Genomic DNA, 18,285 nt, shown 5'->3' on the forward strand with positions numbered 1-18,285 from the left:
AGTGGTGTAAAGGAATGAGGCTGCCTGCCATAACACTTCCCCAGCCTTGCCTTCTGTGCTAATCAAAGGGAAACTGCTGCCTGCCAGAAAGAGAAGGTTGTGCCAAATGATGAAGAATCAAGTTAGAGAATACTAGTGATCTGCACTCAAGACCTGGCAGCTTCAATGACAGATTTTGACTTCTCTTTCAGGTCTTAGGTTCTGTTCTGTTGCACTTTACCTAGCATTTCACAGCCTATCAGCTAAATCCTTCCTTCATTTTTACATGGTGGGATGTTGGGTGTCATCACAGCATCTTTGTGGCTGAGCAATTGCAAAGGCTTGAGACTGACTTTATCAACTGCTTTGGATTTGCCCATCTAGGCAACTATCCAAAATGCAATCACACAGGTTAAATGCAAAGCAATAGATCTGGCTATGCTTTGCTCGGAGAGACAAAGCTCTTTTAGAAGTTACATCTGTTAACATCAACTGAGCAATCTAGGGCAGGAAGTTCTGTTGTAAAAAAAATAATAATAATACACATATTTTAAAAGAAAAAATGTGAATTACTACTTTTAGGGTACCCTCAGGCATGATGCTAGGGCATTCACAGCATCCTATCTTTCAATACCACCACCAACTTTGACCTTGTGTATATTACAGATCACAGAATTTCAATTTCCCACCTTACACCTTTATTGCACAAAATAACTGGGAATAGATTTAAATATGTCTTTCAGAAAGTCATCCAGCTTTACTGTGAGGACTTTTCTTGAGAATTTATTTTGTTAACTACTCTGGCTGTAAAATACACAGAGAATACCAAATACCTCAGGGGGCAAGGCACAGATGAGACCAAATCAGTATTACTCTAATCCCTCTGTGACCTGTTGACAAGTAGCCCTGCCTCATTCAAGGACTGGTTGTTGAAGATCCAGGAGGCTCAGCATGGAAGGTAACATCTTCTGGTCTCATGCCAACAGGATACCACTACACAGGCCAATGACCTGATGACTCATAACAATAATGATGCAGTTCAGACCAGTTCAAGAGAGCTCTGAAAAAAATATGTTCCACTTCCATTTTATATCCCCAAAGATAAATGGAAAAGTCTCACTGAAGGCAGTCAGGTTCGAACACTTTGTTGCAGGCATTAGTATCCCTTTCCACAGGGTGAGAGGACAATGCTAATGAGGAATCTCACTAAGGCCTGTGGTGTCTTGGCATGCTTCACAGGATTACAGATGTGCAATGGTTTGAAACCTTTGAGGTAGGAATTTCTGTGGTGCAATTTCAAGTCCTTTCTCCCTCCAGGGATGGATGAACCTTAATCAAGCCCTTAAGTTATTGAAACCTCAAGAAAACACATATAAGAAGTCTACATGGTCTGCCTCTCTTTCCAAAGCAGGACCTTGACATGGAGCTTCTGCCTCTGCCCCGAACACCACCATGTTTCAAAACAGCTCCTATAGTCCCTCACCACAGAGCTGGACACCATCTGGCCTGGCCCCATGCCCTGCCTAACTGGACACTGCCAGGGCCCCTCCAACAGTGAGACCTCCATCCCCACAATAATAAAAACTCTGCTGCTGGGGCTGAAGGGTTTCAGCCCTTCTCAGCATTCCTGTCACACTATGTAAGCACACACAACACGTGTACCTCCTCTGCTCTTCAATGAAAAGGCATGAGTTAAGGAATAACTCCTCTAACCTTCAAGCATCCTCCTACACTCCTCTGGGACCCTTAATGATGTACTAGCACCAGGGAGGCACTGCAGATTCACCTCTGGCATTCTCCTAATGGGACTCTGACTTCTTTTTCTGTAGCTCTTTAGCTGCAGAGACATTTCTGAGCCAAGTAGCAGAACCAGCAACAATAACACCTTTCAGGCAGGTTAGCTGGCTGACGTGCTGCAGATCTTCTGGCATTTCTCTTGGTGATGGGGGTAGGATTAGAGAATTGCTACATAATGATGATACCTTTTAAGGATCCTGCTTTTAGGCCATAATTTCTCTTGTCATTTTACCTCCTCTTTTACTGACTCTTTCCTACTAACTAACCCACTATTACAGTGCAGTAGCAGGAAGAATATTTCTTCATCTGCTGCTCTAAGCAAAAGTTCATCACTTCAGAGAGGTACACTCATCAGTGCTTCCTTTTAATGGCAAGCTCTGACAAACTACAGGTAAAAATAATTTTATAAAAATTAAAGGCAGTAGTTTGCTTGAATCTTTCCAAGTTGGCTCAAATGTCAATCAAGCCCAAGAAATAACAGGCACTGTCTTGATTTCTATTAGTACTGCAGGTGGTACAACTTATAAAGAAACCCTTCCCAGTTATTAAATTAAAGGCTGAAAGGCATGCATCCTCATAGCAAAATTAAGCTTTTATAGGCATGTAGTTGGAGATTATTAAACCCAGCATGGTCCCACATAACAATGTATAAATGCAAGTCGTCAGAATTAATGCCAAATGGCACATTTTCCTTCCCAAACTTTTTTCTTCTTGTTAAGAGGGAATGCAACTACAACCAAGAATCAGGACATGGATCTTTTTTCATTCAACACATTCAAATCTACTGCTCAGACCACAGGCATCCCTAAAAACATTTTCAACTTCACTCTGAAACTAACTCAGTACTTCAAGGTAAATGCTGCCCTAGGTCCACCCCATATTAGCTGAAGTTTACACATATGGACCCAATGAACTCCAGAGATTGCTTGTATTTGACCTTCTTCTGAAGGTTGATTTTTCCAGTGCTGACTCTTTAATTTGTCTGGAAACCTTCAGTGCTGGGGTATGTTTACATTTGCAAAAGTATCTGTTTAAAAACAGTATGAAAAATTAAAAACCAAGTCTCTGGCTTTGCATGTCGGCAGCAGGAGACGGAAAACTTGGAACCACATGGCTTAGGGGCAAAATGTTCATCAAGGCCTCCTTTGTGTTTCTTGTCTCTAATCATTTCCAGGGGGTTAAAGATCTGTGCTCTCACTTCCTCCACATGAAAACTAATGAACAAAAGTTTAATAGTTTCCAACACCATCCATTTCCAGATATCTGATTCAGAACCTCTAAAACTCCGCGGGTCCCTCTACAGCTCAAGGGAGCTCAGGTATCCAGCTGCAAAGACAAAAGTTTTGAAAGAAATGTAAGTCTGCAGGCACAGCAGTGCTCAGCTATTCTGCAAGCCTAAGGCAGGGTGAAAAGAGGCTCTCTGCCATTTCAGAGGGTAGTCCCTGCAGCCTCCAGCACACTGCTCTGCTCTGACTTCCTGAGAGCACAGGGCTGGGACCAGGATTACTCAGCAGCACAAAGCACAGAAAGCCAATTTGCAGGAGCTGGGTTTAAGGGCCTGACCCAGAAGCTTTCCAAATAATTAGCAGTTTTCTGCTGAGTTTGATGGTTTTTGGATCACCTTCTAAAGATATGGTAAACCTGGTAATACTTGAGTCTTGATGTCAAAAGCAACTGCACCTCACCTCACCCTCACTCTGTGTTTTGGACGAAGGAAATATGTAAAGACTGAGCTGAGGCTTCCCTGTCTGAAGGGCAGCATTCACTGCTTCATCTCACTTAAGCCCCGTGTCGCTCCCATCCCCAGCAGGCTGTAACAGCTTTGAGTGTCCAGCACACATCACACAAGAGCAGAGATGTTAAATGCCCATGCCTTAAAATTGCAAAGCCATTGTAGGTGCATGGAGTCGCTACCCACAGTGCTATTCAACAACAGGTCTTGCAAAATAATTCTCAGCAAGGATCTCCTATTTGAAGCAAAAGAAACTAAACTGAACAGGACCAAGGATTCTTTGTGTAAAATAAGGGTATACCCACCAGCACAGACTAACCGTGCTCCTATCCTAGGACTACACAGAAAATCTTCAAAGAAATTATAAAAAGACCTTATGAGAGATAACTTCAGAGGGTCCCCATTCCAGAAAAGATTACCTGAATCCCATACCTTATGTAAGGCTCTGTAAAACAGGCTGATTCAATAGTAAAAGTTTGTGCAATGAAGTCGAGCATACACAGCACTTTGGACCTGTCAGACTCAATGGCAATAAAGAAGTACCTGTTCTGCAGATACCCAGACCTACTTTTGTGCAGTGCTAACTTGATCACACATTGAATGCTTCCCTTACTGCCGCAGCATGGTCTCTTCTAAGTTCTCTTAACTCAGCTTACTAGTTCAGGACATGCTTAATTACTGTGTGAGTATTGGAGCACTCCTGGCAAAGCTTAGATGACAGCCATGACTCCTGTAACTTGTACAATATCCCCTTTTGGTTTGCTTCAGCCTTGGCACAGGGCAGATGATGTATAGTGATTAAACCACTCAGTTTTATTTCAGACCACCCACTAGGCTGGAGGACTCTCAGTATTGGATTTGAACCATGACCAAGAGATGCAAATCATATTGTAAAACAAGGAAAGGCCTCAGGCTCTCTTCTTGGTACAGACTGATGAAATGTCCCCTTTTCAGAATCAGACCTACAATCTCAGACCATCCTCTGCTTCAATTATCCTCAGTATTCACAGCTTTTCCATGAAGTAGACAGTTGCCTGCTAAGACTGAGGCCACAGTTTCCATTGTGTGTGGGCCCCTGACCAGACCCATCAGAGAGAAGGCAAACAAGGCTGTAACCAAAGCTGAGAAAGATAATAATTACCCAGCCATGCTATCACCTGTCTTCTCAAATGCTGCAAGTGTGGACATTTCCAAGAATGCATAGATGTTCCAATGAAATTACAGCATTATCTTTATTGGACTGACAATGAATCATATTTTAATATCAGCTTCATTTTAAATTTTAGCTCTCAGTTGTAGGTCACACCACAGGTTAGTGCAATAGACTTTGGAAATTAACTTTTACTCCAACTCCATGCTGAGTTTTAAGAGTAGCCTCCACAATGCAAAACCACTCCACAATTTAGCAAATTTATCAGGGGCGGGAGAAATCTTGCTGCATGGGCAGAGCTGAGCAAACAAATGTGTCAGCACTCAGAGCTCAACTTTACTTATGAGGCCAAAAACTCAATCTGGCTTTACCCCAGAAGTCCTCCTACACATACATATCACCCTGCTGTCTTGTCTTCCCATCACCACCTCCACCTCATTGCTGGTATTCTTTCTTTCTTTCTTTCTTTAAACCTGATCCATTGAAATCTTTAATTGTACATTAAATATGTCCTCATCCCAACTGCTGCAATTTCCAGTGTCATTGTCTTCTCAAATCTCTGATCTCCACTCACAGCTCTGAGGACTTAGAAGGCGGTTGACAGAATACATGCCCTCCTACAAAATGGGCCAAACCAGCAGTTTCCTTCTCTCTCCCCTCAATACCTAAACCCAACTCAGATGTTCTTCCAGCTGTCTCAGTTTCATGGTTTCATTCAGTTTACCTTTCTGACCCCATATTCACCTCTCCTCCCATTCCTGCTTTCTTTCCTAGCAGTCTTCACCTTCTAGACCTGTTTCTACCTCATTTCCTGCCCACTCAAACAATTTTTCCTGTCTTGACCAGCTACAAAGCCCCTTCTCAAACGAAAGAGCAATGAACTAACCCATGAGTGGCCTGTGAGCCACTGTGATAGCAGCTTGCAGTGAGTCATTCCATTTCCATGAGATCCAAGAAGCAAGAGTTGCTAACGTCCCTCTCCAAACTGTCCCAGAATATGTGGATAGGAGATGATGGGGAAAATAAAGAATAAGACTTTTTTCTCTTGGTCTTGTAAAAGAAGGAATAGTCCTGTTCCTCAGCTACCAAGGAATAGAACAGCACAGAAGAAAAGGCTCTGTTTTTTATCATCCTGAAGGAAAAAAATCCCCAAACCAAAGACTCGGGTCTTGCCTCCACAGAGCCATAGGAATCACAATAAACATAGTAAAATTTAAAGATCTGGATGATTTTATGCCTTTTCCCTTAATGTCTACAGCTTCTCTCTGAACAGATCTTGCTGAGCTTCTTCCACCCCAAGAGATGACAGCTGGAGATGTAGGCATGGTCCCAAGAGCCCAATAGCACTGACACAGGAGTTCTCTGTCTTGAGCAAATCATGAAACTATTTCATGTCTCAGTGGTTCCAATTGTTAAATGGGTTTAGGGATACTGGCTGGTGCATCAACGTGTAATTATTGGTAATGCATGTGATGTACAGGAGGCACTAAGTATTGCATATTGCATACCAAGCATTTTGACTCTTTATTTCCTAAATTTTAATCATTTCTTCAAAACAAATGTTGCTAAATTGTTTCAATATGAAGAATAAATAATTTAGTTCAAACCAAATTTTTGCAAAAATACAATTATAACTGCTTGTTTATTTACTTTTTATTATTAATATGGAACAGATGGCAAAACACACCAATATATGAGGAAGAACTCAGGGATTCAATCCCAGATAAAGCAAACACTAAATAGTAAACATGAACGAATGCTCACTTCCAGTATGGGACAGTATGCTGGTAAATTGTCCTGGGGCCACCTCAAAGAAGGATATTGAAGGACTGCAATTTACATTCTCAATCTGGCACATTTCTACATTATGCAGCAGTTCTGTTCCATCACAGAGGTCAGTCTCATCCCTCTCTGTTTCACTTGTGTTCCTTGTGGCCAATAAAGAACAAGAGAGGATGCCACAGTCCACAGTGCTGCAAGAGTGGTGGATCTGGATGTGTGTCCATGAGACATAAGCATGTCCATTTGCCCTGCCTGAGATTTACAGGACCAAAGGTGTGTGCCCACATAGCACAGGACTTTATGGAAAGAATAGATTTGGCTTTCCTCAGCTGGCTGCCAGATGGGACAAGCACCACCCTGACACTTCTTCCTCTCCTCAAGAGCCTTGCCTGCAACCTCACAGAGCACTGCACTGTGTCATGTGGCCACAGCCCTGCACCCCACCACCAGCTGGTGAAACTCGGCTGAGCAGTGCCACACACAGCCCCACTGTGAGCAAACCCAAAGACTTCTTGTTCTCCTGAGGATGTTGCAGAGTGTTTAAGTATTGTGATCTGTTGTTTACTGAGACAAGTCCTGCAGCTGTCACGCAATCTCCCTCGCTGAGAAAGATAAAGTGAGTGCTCATGCATCACTTGCAGCTTCCTATGACATTCTGATCAGTATAATCCCTCTCTTCAGACAAGAAAGCAACCTGCATCCTGGCCTCTACAACCACTGCAGTCTGATAGGGAAAAAAATCAACACCTCTTTGTCATTATTCAAGAATCCTTCAGTCTCTCTCCTCCACACTTGAAGGCAAAATTTTTTCACTATCCTTACGGCTACATGTCTAAATCAGGCACTTGTGCCAGCAGAGGTGGTGCTCAGGACAACCATTTTCACTAGTGAGAAGGTAGGAGAAGGCAGAGAAAGCAGGGCTAAACTCTCCTTGAATTTTTCCTGCAGGTAACCAGATCTGCCACAGAAGCAGAAGTGTCTGATTGTGGCGAACATCTGAAGCAGAAGGTGATCCTCTTTGCTGGCTAACCAAAGACTGAACTGGAGATGCCCGGTTTAACTCACAGTTTGTGCTGTGTAGCTGCCAGGCCTACAAGGACTCTTGTCTTCTGCAGACAAAACTCCCACCATGAGGCAGTTAGAGCAAAGAAGGAGAGCACAGGCTGTAAATTCCTGAAAGACTTTTGAAATTAGGCTGTTCTAATAAGAATCGGTGTTTTAAATTGGAAACTGGCTAATAATAAACAACCCCACTGGCTTCAAGGAAAGTATATATTCAGAACCTGACTGAGATGACACTATCTGTGGGCTTTCCAGGGTGAACCCTGTGTGATAAAACAAGAATATTTCTTATGAGATTGCTAGTACTAAAGGGAACTTTATCAAAGCATAATGCCATCCTTGAATGGAAGGTTTTAGGAGAATGTGCTACATTAACACTCACCAGAAACAGATGTGCTAAGTAAATGAGGTCTGCTGTACCACTGCTGTATCACAAACTTGTTCAGTTAGGGAACTATATTAAGTAAGATTTGAAATTGAAAATGAGGTCTCTCCAAGGGATGTCTTTGTTTGCATTGAACCACAGAAAAAGAAGATAAGCACTTCACTTTAGATTTCCACCCTGTTCTTTTTCTCTGATGTGTGCCCAAAATCCAAAAAAAAAGGCTGCCCAACTCTGCATCCTGGATCCAGCCCCTGTGCCAAAGACAGGACCAGGCACATGCTGCTGTTAGCCTCAGTTACACCAGTGGTACCTCTGGAAAATATCAATCAGCTACTCTGTTGCTCACAGGAGTTTTTCATGGCCTTGGTCCATGCAGAATGGTGGCCTGAGTGCTGTTCCTCCACACTCTGAGTCTACTCAGTCCTGCTGCTGAGGATGCCTCTCTCTCATCAACACCACCACTCATGGTCACAGGCTGCTCCTTCCCTTGAGCTGTTGTACCTCTTTAAACTTTTACTTTCCCTCACTCCCATACGTTAAGTTACTTGATCACTTCACTTCCTGAATCTTCACTGCAAAGTCTTTCTTTTCTCTCCTGCTTCTCATGATTCATTCCATCTAAAGCATTTTGTGAGTGAAGGGCATTCTTCCAACCCTCCCTTTCTTCCTGAGGCCCCAAGAAACAGCACACTGAGTAATTTTTTCAATCAAATCTCATTGCTATTATTTGTGAAGTGCCTTGGACATCATTAATGAGGAAGTCTTAAAGAACCAGCATAATTACTATTACAATTATTATTTTGGAATAAAAAATATATTGAGAGCGGTTGGGTGTAATTTTCTGAAGTTTTGCCTGAGAGCAATTATTTCCCTAACTACTATATATTTATGGCTTTATCAGTCATAATTTTCAAACAAATTCTAAATCAAATCTAAATAAGATAGTTCTAGTTTCCATTTGCCACAGTTCTGTTTTCCAAGATTAAAAGTAAAATTGCTACAAGCTTTGCTTAATGGAAACAAAATCCATACTGAAATGCACTGAAGGTCAAATATTCAGAAGCATCCACAGGATTCCACCAGTTTCCAGTTGAAACTCCATCATTAGTTAATGTTTGGGCTCCCTGCATGGAGAACCAAGAGCAGCAAGGCTATGAACTAGAAGACAACTCTCCCATAATTTATGGTCCCTTCCCTTAATGCTTACATACACCTCTAAAACTTCACCTCACAATCTTCATCCTACTTTAACTAAAATTTTGGTTTGGATTGTCAAAATCTCACTTGCTCGAGAAAAGTATATATCTTGACCATGAATTTCCTATGGGGCTTTCCCAGCTGGCCTTTGGAGTTGATGAATGCTAATGTGCTTTTTTCCCATCAGTATACAGTAAAGGGAATAATGTATTAGTGACCAATTCAACAACAGTGGGAGTGTTTGGTGAAATGTCAAGAACTTTCTACACAAATAAATCATACCTTATTATCCTGCAGCCCACAAAGTTAAAATAGCTTTTGCTTTCAATACAAGAAAACATTTAGCTGCTCCCCACAGGTTTCAGTGTTTGAAGCTGGACACATTTCAATAAAATGTTGTTTAAAGAAATAAAATATTGAGAAAATGCATAGCAAGCTACATTCAAGTCACCTGAATCACATTTATCTAGTTGGAGGTAATAATTACAGACAGTCTGAAGTAAACTCCCAGATTTAAACACTCCCAAACTAAATCACTTCGAAAACCTGAAGCGAGAGAGAGAGCAACTTGTCTGCATCTAGGAGAGATTGAGAATTAGACAATGGATCACATGCCATGCATTGAGAACTCACACTGGCCATGATGGTACAGTCTGCAAAGCTGACATTTGCAGTCCTGAGGAGATCTAAGCTATATAACCAAGTCCACCTCTGTCCTGTGCCTCCATATGGGATCAGCTGAAGTTTTTTTACGGATGTAGGCAGGCTGCAATTATTAAAGCAGGGACAAATTATGTTCTTCCAGTTTACCCTAACTGCCATGACCCAGGGGAAAAAGTCCTGAGAGACAGAACAGAGAAGTTATCATACTTTTTCCTGAGCATACTGATTTAATGGATGAAATTAATGAGAAATAAATAATGGAAAGAACTGCAAGTGGAAACCTGTCTACAACTCATTTCCAGTGAAGTTGTGAACATCCAAATGATTCACATAACACTGATGAGTTTGCAAAGTTTTAAGCACTTGGTAAACAAGATGAAGCCAAACACTCTGCAGCTTTTACAAACATGAGTGCACATCCCTCATGGCTCTGGCTCTTGAAATAAAAAACCTTATATAGGAAGGAAGATATAACATGGAAGATGATTCTGGTTTTCCCAAAAGGCACGTTACAAAGGAGCTCCAAATGTCTTTAAGGAATAGCAAGAGTGTTTTATATCCAAGAAAGAGCTGTACAACAATGAAGTATACTGCAACCAGGACAGTAGGACACAGGCACAGCCCAATTGCAAATGCAGGCACTGATCTATTGGCAGTAAAACCCATACAGAAAAAACGAGAAATATGAACATGATTGACAAGAAGTAGAAACCAATTCTCTGGTGTTTGGCTTACCAGAGTGGACCACAGGGGAGCTGTGCTGGAATGACAAACTGTTTTGTGAAATGGGACTTGGAAGCATGTGTACACGCATGTATAAATAAAAAGGGATGCACTAAGAATACACTTGACTTGTTTCACTAAATTCTCAACTCACTGAAAAACAAACAAGCACGCAACATCCCTAATGTAGCTACCCACTAACAGTCAAATAGGTAGTAAGACCCAGAAACAGCCTCCTGGGAAGTAAAAGATCATTTTCTTATTGATCTAACAAGAGAAATCAAACTTTAACTGGATTTCCTATAAGCATAGAGTAGAACAATCTAATTATGAAAAGCCCAAATTGGGTATGTTATTATTGCTGGAACTGTACAATGAGCACCATTTATAAGCCCCAGGGAAACTGGGGCACTGTTGTGATAGTTTGGTACTGTGCAAACACACAGAACAGTGCTTGCAGCACAAAATTCCTGTTGTGTCCCTCAGGATCTCCATGCAGGCTGTGAGGACAAACCATTCAGCTCATGTTCCTTCCCCAGCCCACATCTATCCTGGCAGAGCAATGTTATCTTTAGCATTTAAAGTTTGTATATCTAGAACCAGAATGTATGTCCCTTGACTTGTCTAGGCCATTTTCTCTATGTCACATGTAATAGCACAAATAATTTTGGGAATGGAGTCTGTAAAGAAACATTTCTTCAGGTCTGAACACAGCTAAAGTAAAAGCATTTTGTATACATAATCTCCTTTCTGCTTAAGTGGGTAGGACATGTACTGGGTTCTATCTTTCTTACCCACCCTCATAGCAAGACGAAGAGATACAAACCCCATAAGGCAGATGATTGGCTAGTGTGGATTAGATACAATAAGAACATAAAAATACAGAACTTCTCAGGAAATAAAGGGAAAATAGACAGAAAGAAGTTTTACTTGGATTCTTCTACAACAAGGACATTATCCAACTAGATGTTAAGAATATAATCTAGGGGTAAAGTATAATAAAAAAAGACTGAGCACAAGCAAAGTGGGAACTGAAGATTAGAGAACACAAAACATGGAATGGCATCCCATTTGTCTGGTGATGGGAAGCCTGGTTAGCAAGGTTGTGAAAAAGAAGTTATTCAACCCCTTTGTAACATAAACTGTTTTGTTAGCCTATTCATTCTGGCAGTAAATTAATGTACCCTGTATGACTGAATGGTCACAGGCCTTATTATTATTGTGGCCCATCCACAGAAAATTGCTGGTGTAACATAATCCCTTCCCCTGGCAGCAGGAGCATCAGAAGGGCTCTGCTGGGGTCACTCTTTCAGTCATTACACACTCCCATTGTGTACCAGGTTGTGATTCATGAGTCCATGCATCTGGAGAGCCACAGAAAGCCCCTGAGGCACACTGTTAAGCAGAGACATCCTCAGAGCAATCTGTGAACACCACACAAAATTTGGATTCCCCTACTTGTCTACCATTGTAGCCTAAACCTATGTGTGCTGGCATCAGAACAGGGTATAGCTTTAAGAGAAATCAGATTATGAACTGAGATGTGGTTTTGGACATGTGAGCCCTCTTCACCAGGCCTTATGTGCAGTGGACAAAAGGTGCCTTTAATTTAATTCCTACAGTGTATTTTCCAGTTGAGCTTTGCAGCAGAAAATACAAGATGAAACTGTATCATGAACAATCACAAGGAAACAGGTGCTGTGAAAAAACCATAACTCTGAATCTAACTTGGGTTTAAGAATCTCAAATGATAATCTGGGTAATTTTCTTGATGCATCTGCAATTTAAATCTTTCTTTCTTTTGCACAATTGTCAGGTTCTAATTAACTCACCAGTTTTTGCCGTCTATCATTGAAAAAAATGAAGGGAACAAGAACAGTGAAAGAAGAGGACAGATTTTTTTCCCCTGTGAAATATTCATGCCTTATTAAAACAAAGCAAACTGGCAGATTATGAGTGTGTTTACACAGCCATCAATTCTGCAGAGTAGCACTCATATTGAGTTCCAAGAAATGCCCACCAATTCCTCAACTTCAGGAATTGGGGCTTTTAATATTCCCTACAGAATGATTTACCTCAATGCAGGATTTCATAGACACATCCTCTAAACTCAAAGTTTGATGCTCCTGGTTAACAGAGAGAGCAACACTTTTTCTCTTTTCTGTACCTATAATATTCTCATAACTTTTTTATTTACTGAATTGAATTTCACTGTTTTTTAATAGCAAGGGCTTCTCCTTTTGGCTCTCCCCACTTAAAACAGATGGTTAGATTTATTTAGCAACTAAAATCAAGGTTTATTTACCAGACCAAGGTTAGAGCCAGTGCTGTATCATGTAGGCTCTAAGATTCTGCTAATTTATTTTAATCTACTTAAACCTTTAAGGCATGGATAATGGAAAACAAACAAGAAATCTCTTAAACTTTCCAAATTAAGAGACAAGAGTTTTCTCCTCTGTGAAGAATAGTAAAGCTCTCTAGAAGAACCCTAAAAGGTCAGAAAGGAAGCCTTTGACTACTTTCTTCCTGGAAACCCTATCTCAAAGGTCACAAAACCACAGCTGAATTGCCTTTAGCAAAGAACCTAACTAGAGACACATTGCAAGGTACTCAATTGCCTTTAGCAAAGAATGTAACTGGAGATGCATTGCAAAGTCTTAAATGGGAACCAAAATCGATATTCCAACATTTTGGAGGAAACCATTTTTAGCAAGGAGACTCAGCAGCTGCTGATGCTGGCACACTGAGTTGAACACACTAGTCTGGAGTGAATTTTCAAATAATAGTGGTACCAATATAAAGATCTAGCTGTGGATAAGTGGACAGATTATATAGACAACAATTGAGGAGTACATGTCTGGTCATGGAAAATCTGAGTGGATAAGGACAAGAAAAATCCCACGCTTCAAAAGAACAGGAAAATAATTGGCCATTGCAACACAAAGGCTCCCTCTCACATTCAAGTTAAATGCCCAGATGAAGGACAGAAAAACTACTAGCCCAGGTGACAAACACGTAACAAAACCAAACCAAACCAGGATTGCTACAAACAAAAGCACAGCCACTCCCTGCAATTTTAAATCAACTCATTTCTCTTGCATTCAAGCGTGTCCAAATTCTCTATCACATTTCACTTATTAAGTGTCTGGCTCCAGCAAGCCAGGTGAAGCATTACTGAAACCAGTTAGAGAAAAGGAAACTGAAACACGGTTTCAGCATGGCACAAGATTACAGGGAGCCTGTAACAGAGTAGAAAATTGAGATTCTTAGACCAGTAGTCCCAATACAGCCTGGATTAAGTGACTGCTGTGAAACCTCAGAATTAAAACACTGTAAAGCATCAAAGGGAAAATGATTCGTCAGGCCACTTCCCCTGGCCTGTGGATCAGAGTTGTAAGGAAAAACAGCACAGACTAAACCTAAATGGATCATCCAATTGGAATCTGGAACAGGAATAGAAGCTCTTACCTTCAAAAGCAATTGTGGGGTGTTCTTTCCTAACACATTGCTGATGTTCAGCTTCAGTGTATTCAGGTACATTCTGTGATGCTGAGAGATGAAAAGCAAGAAGAAAAAGGCTTGGCAATGACAGGGAAATGGCCTTTAATCTTGAAACAATCATGACTGAAGGGCGGCTGCAGATCTAGCTTCCAAGACAGGCCCACGGAGGATACCTGAAATACAAATAATTCCTCTTTCAGAAAGGTTCCACTTTCAGAAAGGCAAATGCTTGTCCAGATTGTGTAACATGGGGAAGGGTGGAGTTCCCCTTTCCTACCAACCCCACTTGTGCTTAAGTATGGAAGGTAATATTCCACAAAAAGCACAAAAAAACCAAACCAAACCAAACCAACAAAAATAAAAAATAAAAAAACCCACCCCAATTTACAACCATAAAGAAGGGAAGTGCACAGCTCCCTAAACACCTATCTCTGTGTACCCTTGGGGTCTGTCTTATAAAGCACCTGGTGTGCAATGGCTGGCACGGACAACATGAAATTTCAAATATCCCAGGTGTAAATGTTTCCCCCAGTGTGGACACCTCCCTCCTCAATTTCAAAATGTGTCCATAGTAAATGCCATGCTAAATTCAAGAGATTGCTAAGGAAAGGCCAACATCAGTCACCATGAAAACTCTGTTCTAACATGTGATTCATACATCTGACCACTGCTGCTTACAGTGTCTTGAAACAAAACAAGCCAGTATAAAGGTCTTGCCAGGAAAGTGCTAACTGAGGTAATAAAAGTTAGAATAATCTGAAGGGGAAAATGGTGAGAAGTGAGTTGATCGCCGTCATTATTATGGGATGCTGTAGCTCCCAGTCACAAGAGCTGAGGCACAGCTCAAGAGGAGGAGCATTCACTCTCAGGCGAGGAGAGAGGAAAGTCATGCCTTTTCTACGTGAGCATTTTAACAACAGTAGCAGTAAAGGCAGAGCTCTAAAAATTCTCCCAGGCCTACCAGGCCTGAGGCAGTGGATGGAGGATTAATTAGCCCATGCCACAAGCTCCCCAAGATGATGCTGCAGCTTAAGAAAATCTGCATTGCTAAATTTAATCTTATTGATGTGCATAGTATATTTTCCTATGTGACTTTGTTCAATTATTGCAAGCACGTGTTTTCAAACAAATAGAGTCTCCTACCTTTAAATCTTATCTAGTGATAAAGCTAATTCTGATCAAATTCACACATAATGAGATTTTCAATTCCTGCAGATGTTATTCATAAAGTTAGTGTAACAGTCAACACCTGCAGTATCTGATACCTCTATATTTTTGTTTGAAGTCTCTAAAACACTTTCAGTGACCTGAAATGGGCAGGCTGATGGCAGGTAACATGAGGCACTGATGCACAATGACAGGATTGTGGCTTGGAGCAAACTCCAATATAGAGGACAATATTGTGACATCAAGGAGATGAAAGAAACTTTGAAAGGTCTTCAGGCATCACAAGAGCAATAAGGGACTGCTTACACCAGAAATGGGAGACAGTTGGTTTGAAAAAATGGATCTTGTGTTTTATTCTTAACTGTATTTCTCTGTGATTTTAAACATGCATTAAGATGAATTGCCAGTGCATCCATTCTGCACGTCCTCAGCAGCAGCTCCATACCTCTGACTGAAAATAGCATTGGCATTCAGGGCTCGAGGTAGTTCTAGGGACTTGGTTTCCCAACCAGTGTGAGTGAGACATTACAACATTTCACATTTTTTCCATCCCCATATACATGCAGATTTTATGCAGTGATATATAAAATCCCTTTCCAGTTCTCCAAAAGAGGTTCTACGGCACTTTACTACAGAGGGTGACTGTTTTGAAAAACACAGCAAATATAATGTTAAATTAAGAAATGGGACTGGCAGAGGGAAGAGATGTGAAATCATTTAAAGCTAAGGCCAGCACAGCATTAAGCACAAGCATACTGCAGGGTGTACACCACTGAGTACTGTGGCACCTCACATGATGGACATGTTGTATGAGCCACACTGTAATAAAAATTATTGATGATGAAGCTTCACATTATATTTTCAACCACTGGATTAAATGATCCTTTTTTTCCAGTAAAAATCCAGAAATGAAGCACAGCACAGAGATGTGAAGGCCAGTGAGATGCATTTTGTATAGCTTTCGGATACACTTAAAGTCAAAGCCAAACTTTCCTGAGATAGGAGATGGTTGTTGTGGGAAATGCACAAAAGGCAAAAAGGACTTTTTCACTGTCAGATATCCTTGCTGGAAACTGGAAAAGACAGTCATAGAAATCTCACTTTATGCACGCTCTACTACTCCCAGTGCAGCTATTACTGGCTAATCCTAGAAAGAAGGTACTAAACTAGACAGACTTCTAGTCTGAGCCAACACAGCCATTTTCATGTACTAATCGTCCAAACAATGATCTCAAGCTAGGTGAAAAAAAATCTTAAAACAAAGACACATGATAGGGTCCTATGCTCCTCTACAGACCTGTGTGGTGTGCAATCAGCAGATGAGTAAATTCAAGTTTCACACTCATTATGGTCATGAAATTATAAAAAGTTGCATACAGGGAAGCTTCATAGCATCCCACAGCCTATTCTGTGCCAAAGCAGAGTACATTTACTAGTGTTTTGTCTGGACTAGTTGTAAAATGTGCCAAGTATCTGGATTTCTGCCACTTTCCCTGGGAGATTTTACCACAGTCCAAGAGACTTCAGTGTTCCTTAGAAAGCTGTAACCAGCATTTGGGGTAAAGTTCCATCTTCTTTTCCTTATTGTCATAGGGAAATCCAAACTGTGCATGAAAATAATGGTTTTGAACTTGAAGTGGAAAGTAATAATGACCAAACCAGGGTGAAAATGTCACCAAAAAGGTGACATTATAAAAAAATCATATCCTTCACTGTGTTGTCTACCTCCTATGTCCAATTGCATTCATCAAATGTGTGGAGCATTTGTGTGCTGGAAAGTTGAGGAAAATCAGTGTCAGTGCAGCCCTGAGCTGGTGTGTAACTGGAGTCAGAGTCAGTGGGTAAATGTCAGCTTGATCAGGGGCAACAGAAGTCAGAGCCCTAGAGCTGAACAATATTGAGACAGTGGATAACACTGAAAAATCTTAGTCCTTCAACCTGTCCTTTCCCAGGCTTCCTTGTTCACTTTTTCTCAATATTTTAAGACTCTAACTTGGTAATTCCCAGCTGCTGCAAATTCATTTCCAAAGAGAACCCCACACTCCTAATATGAAGCAGTGCCATGTGCAAGCACAGGTCAGTTGTATGCCAAGAGCAAGCTCGTAACTGCCTGGGAGAGTCCAGCAGTTATGAAGTGTTTTAATGAAATGAAATGTTTTCATTTCACTGGAGTTGGCCAAATCCAAGCCTCCCATTTTGCCCAAGTTGCAGATTTTCACTGTGAAGCCTGGAGTATGATCAGTGCTTAGGGCCAGTCCCCATCCAGACTGCTAAAACACTGCACATCCCAAGCACAGCCCAGAGTAGTGGTGCTTTGCAGCGCTGGAACTTGCCCTGGCCTTAAGCCATTTAGATACAGTTAAATGCTATAAAAAGAGCTGTTCTTATTAGACTGTCTGCTCAGAATGGCTGAGGGCCCAAGAAATCAGTTGTCAAGGTTTCAGTGCAGATGAGAGACAAGAGCTCAAATCCCTGGTTAAACTGAAATCTCAGACAGGACACATCATTTCAATTCTTTATTTGCTCATCTTGATGCAAGTTACCACCTTAGCTATTCTTCTCCCTGGCCCAATGCAGACACATGAAAGTTTATCTGTCTTGTCCCTCATGAAAGCTGTCCTCTGAGTCTCTGCAAAGCCCCAAGGGCCAGTGATGGGGCAAATTTCTCCCCTTTTCTACCCCACCCAGTGAATCCCTACAGCCCTCTGACAGAAAAAGGTTGATAAATTCGGGCTACACTGGATTTGGTGACATTTGCCCCACAGTCAGGCATTTTATAGAGCACCACTTCTGCCACCATCCTCTTGTCTCTTAAATCAGGCTTTCTCAGCTCACGGGCCTCCCTGCCTGTAGTGGCAGTGGCAGTGGCAGGGAATGTGCTGCTCCATCTGGGAAAGGCAGGAGGTCTGCACACTCAGAGCATCTCCAAAGCTGAGATTTGCAACCTCAGTGCCTGTGTCAGCACTCTACCTGCCCACCTCCCAGCCAGGACATTCCATGGCAGCCCAAGAGGGACAGGGTATAATTCTGCTTTGCCTTGTGGCTTCACCCCAGCGCACGGGCAGCGTTCAGGGGATCGCCCACAGTCCCTCCCTCATTTATTGCCAGGGCATGAGTCTTTTCCAACTCACCCCGTATTGTATCATT

The 18,285-nt window shown here is 41.6% G+C and overlaps 1 protein-coding gene across 6 annotated transcripts in view; it reads right to left on the minus strand.

The window, feature by feature from the left end:
* SEMA5B (semaphorin 5B) overlaps positions 1-18,285 on the minus strand; it is a 267,685-nt gene that overhangs the window by 118,031 nt on the left and 131,369 nt on the right. For all 6 annotated transcript variants that reach the window (XM_077181655.1, XM_077181654.1, XM_054636287.2 and 3 more), the window contains one exon: positions 13,939-14,144. In XM_077181655.1, the coding sequence (XP_077037770.1) occupies positions 13,939-14,092 (154 nt within the window). In that variant the 5' untranslated portion in view covers positions 14,093-14,144. The remainder of the gene's footprint in view (positions 1-13,938; positions 14,145-18,285) is intronic.

The sequence above is a fragment of the Agelaius phoeniceus genome, chromosome 7 (assembly GCF_051311805.1).
Source record: "Agelaius phoeniceus isolate bAgePho1 chromosome 7, bAgePho1.hap1, whole genome shotgun sequence".
NCBI classification, from domain to species: Eukaryota; Metazoa; Chordata; class Aves; order Passeriformes; family Icteridae; genus Agelaius; species Agelaius phoeniceus.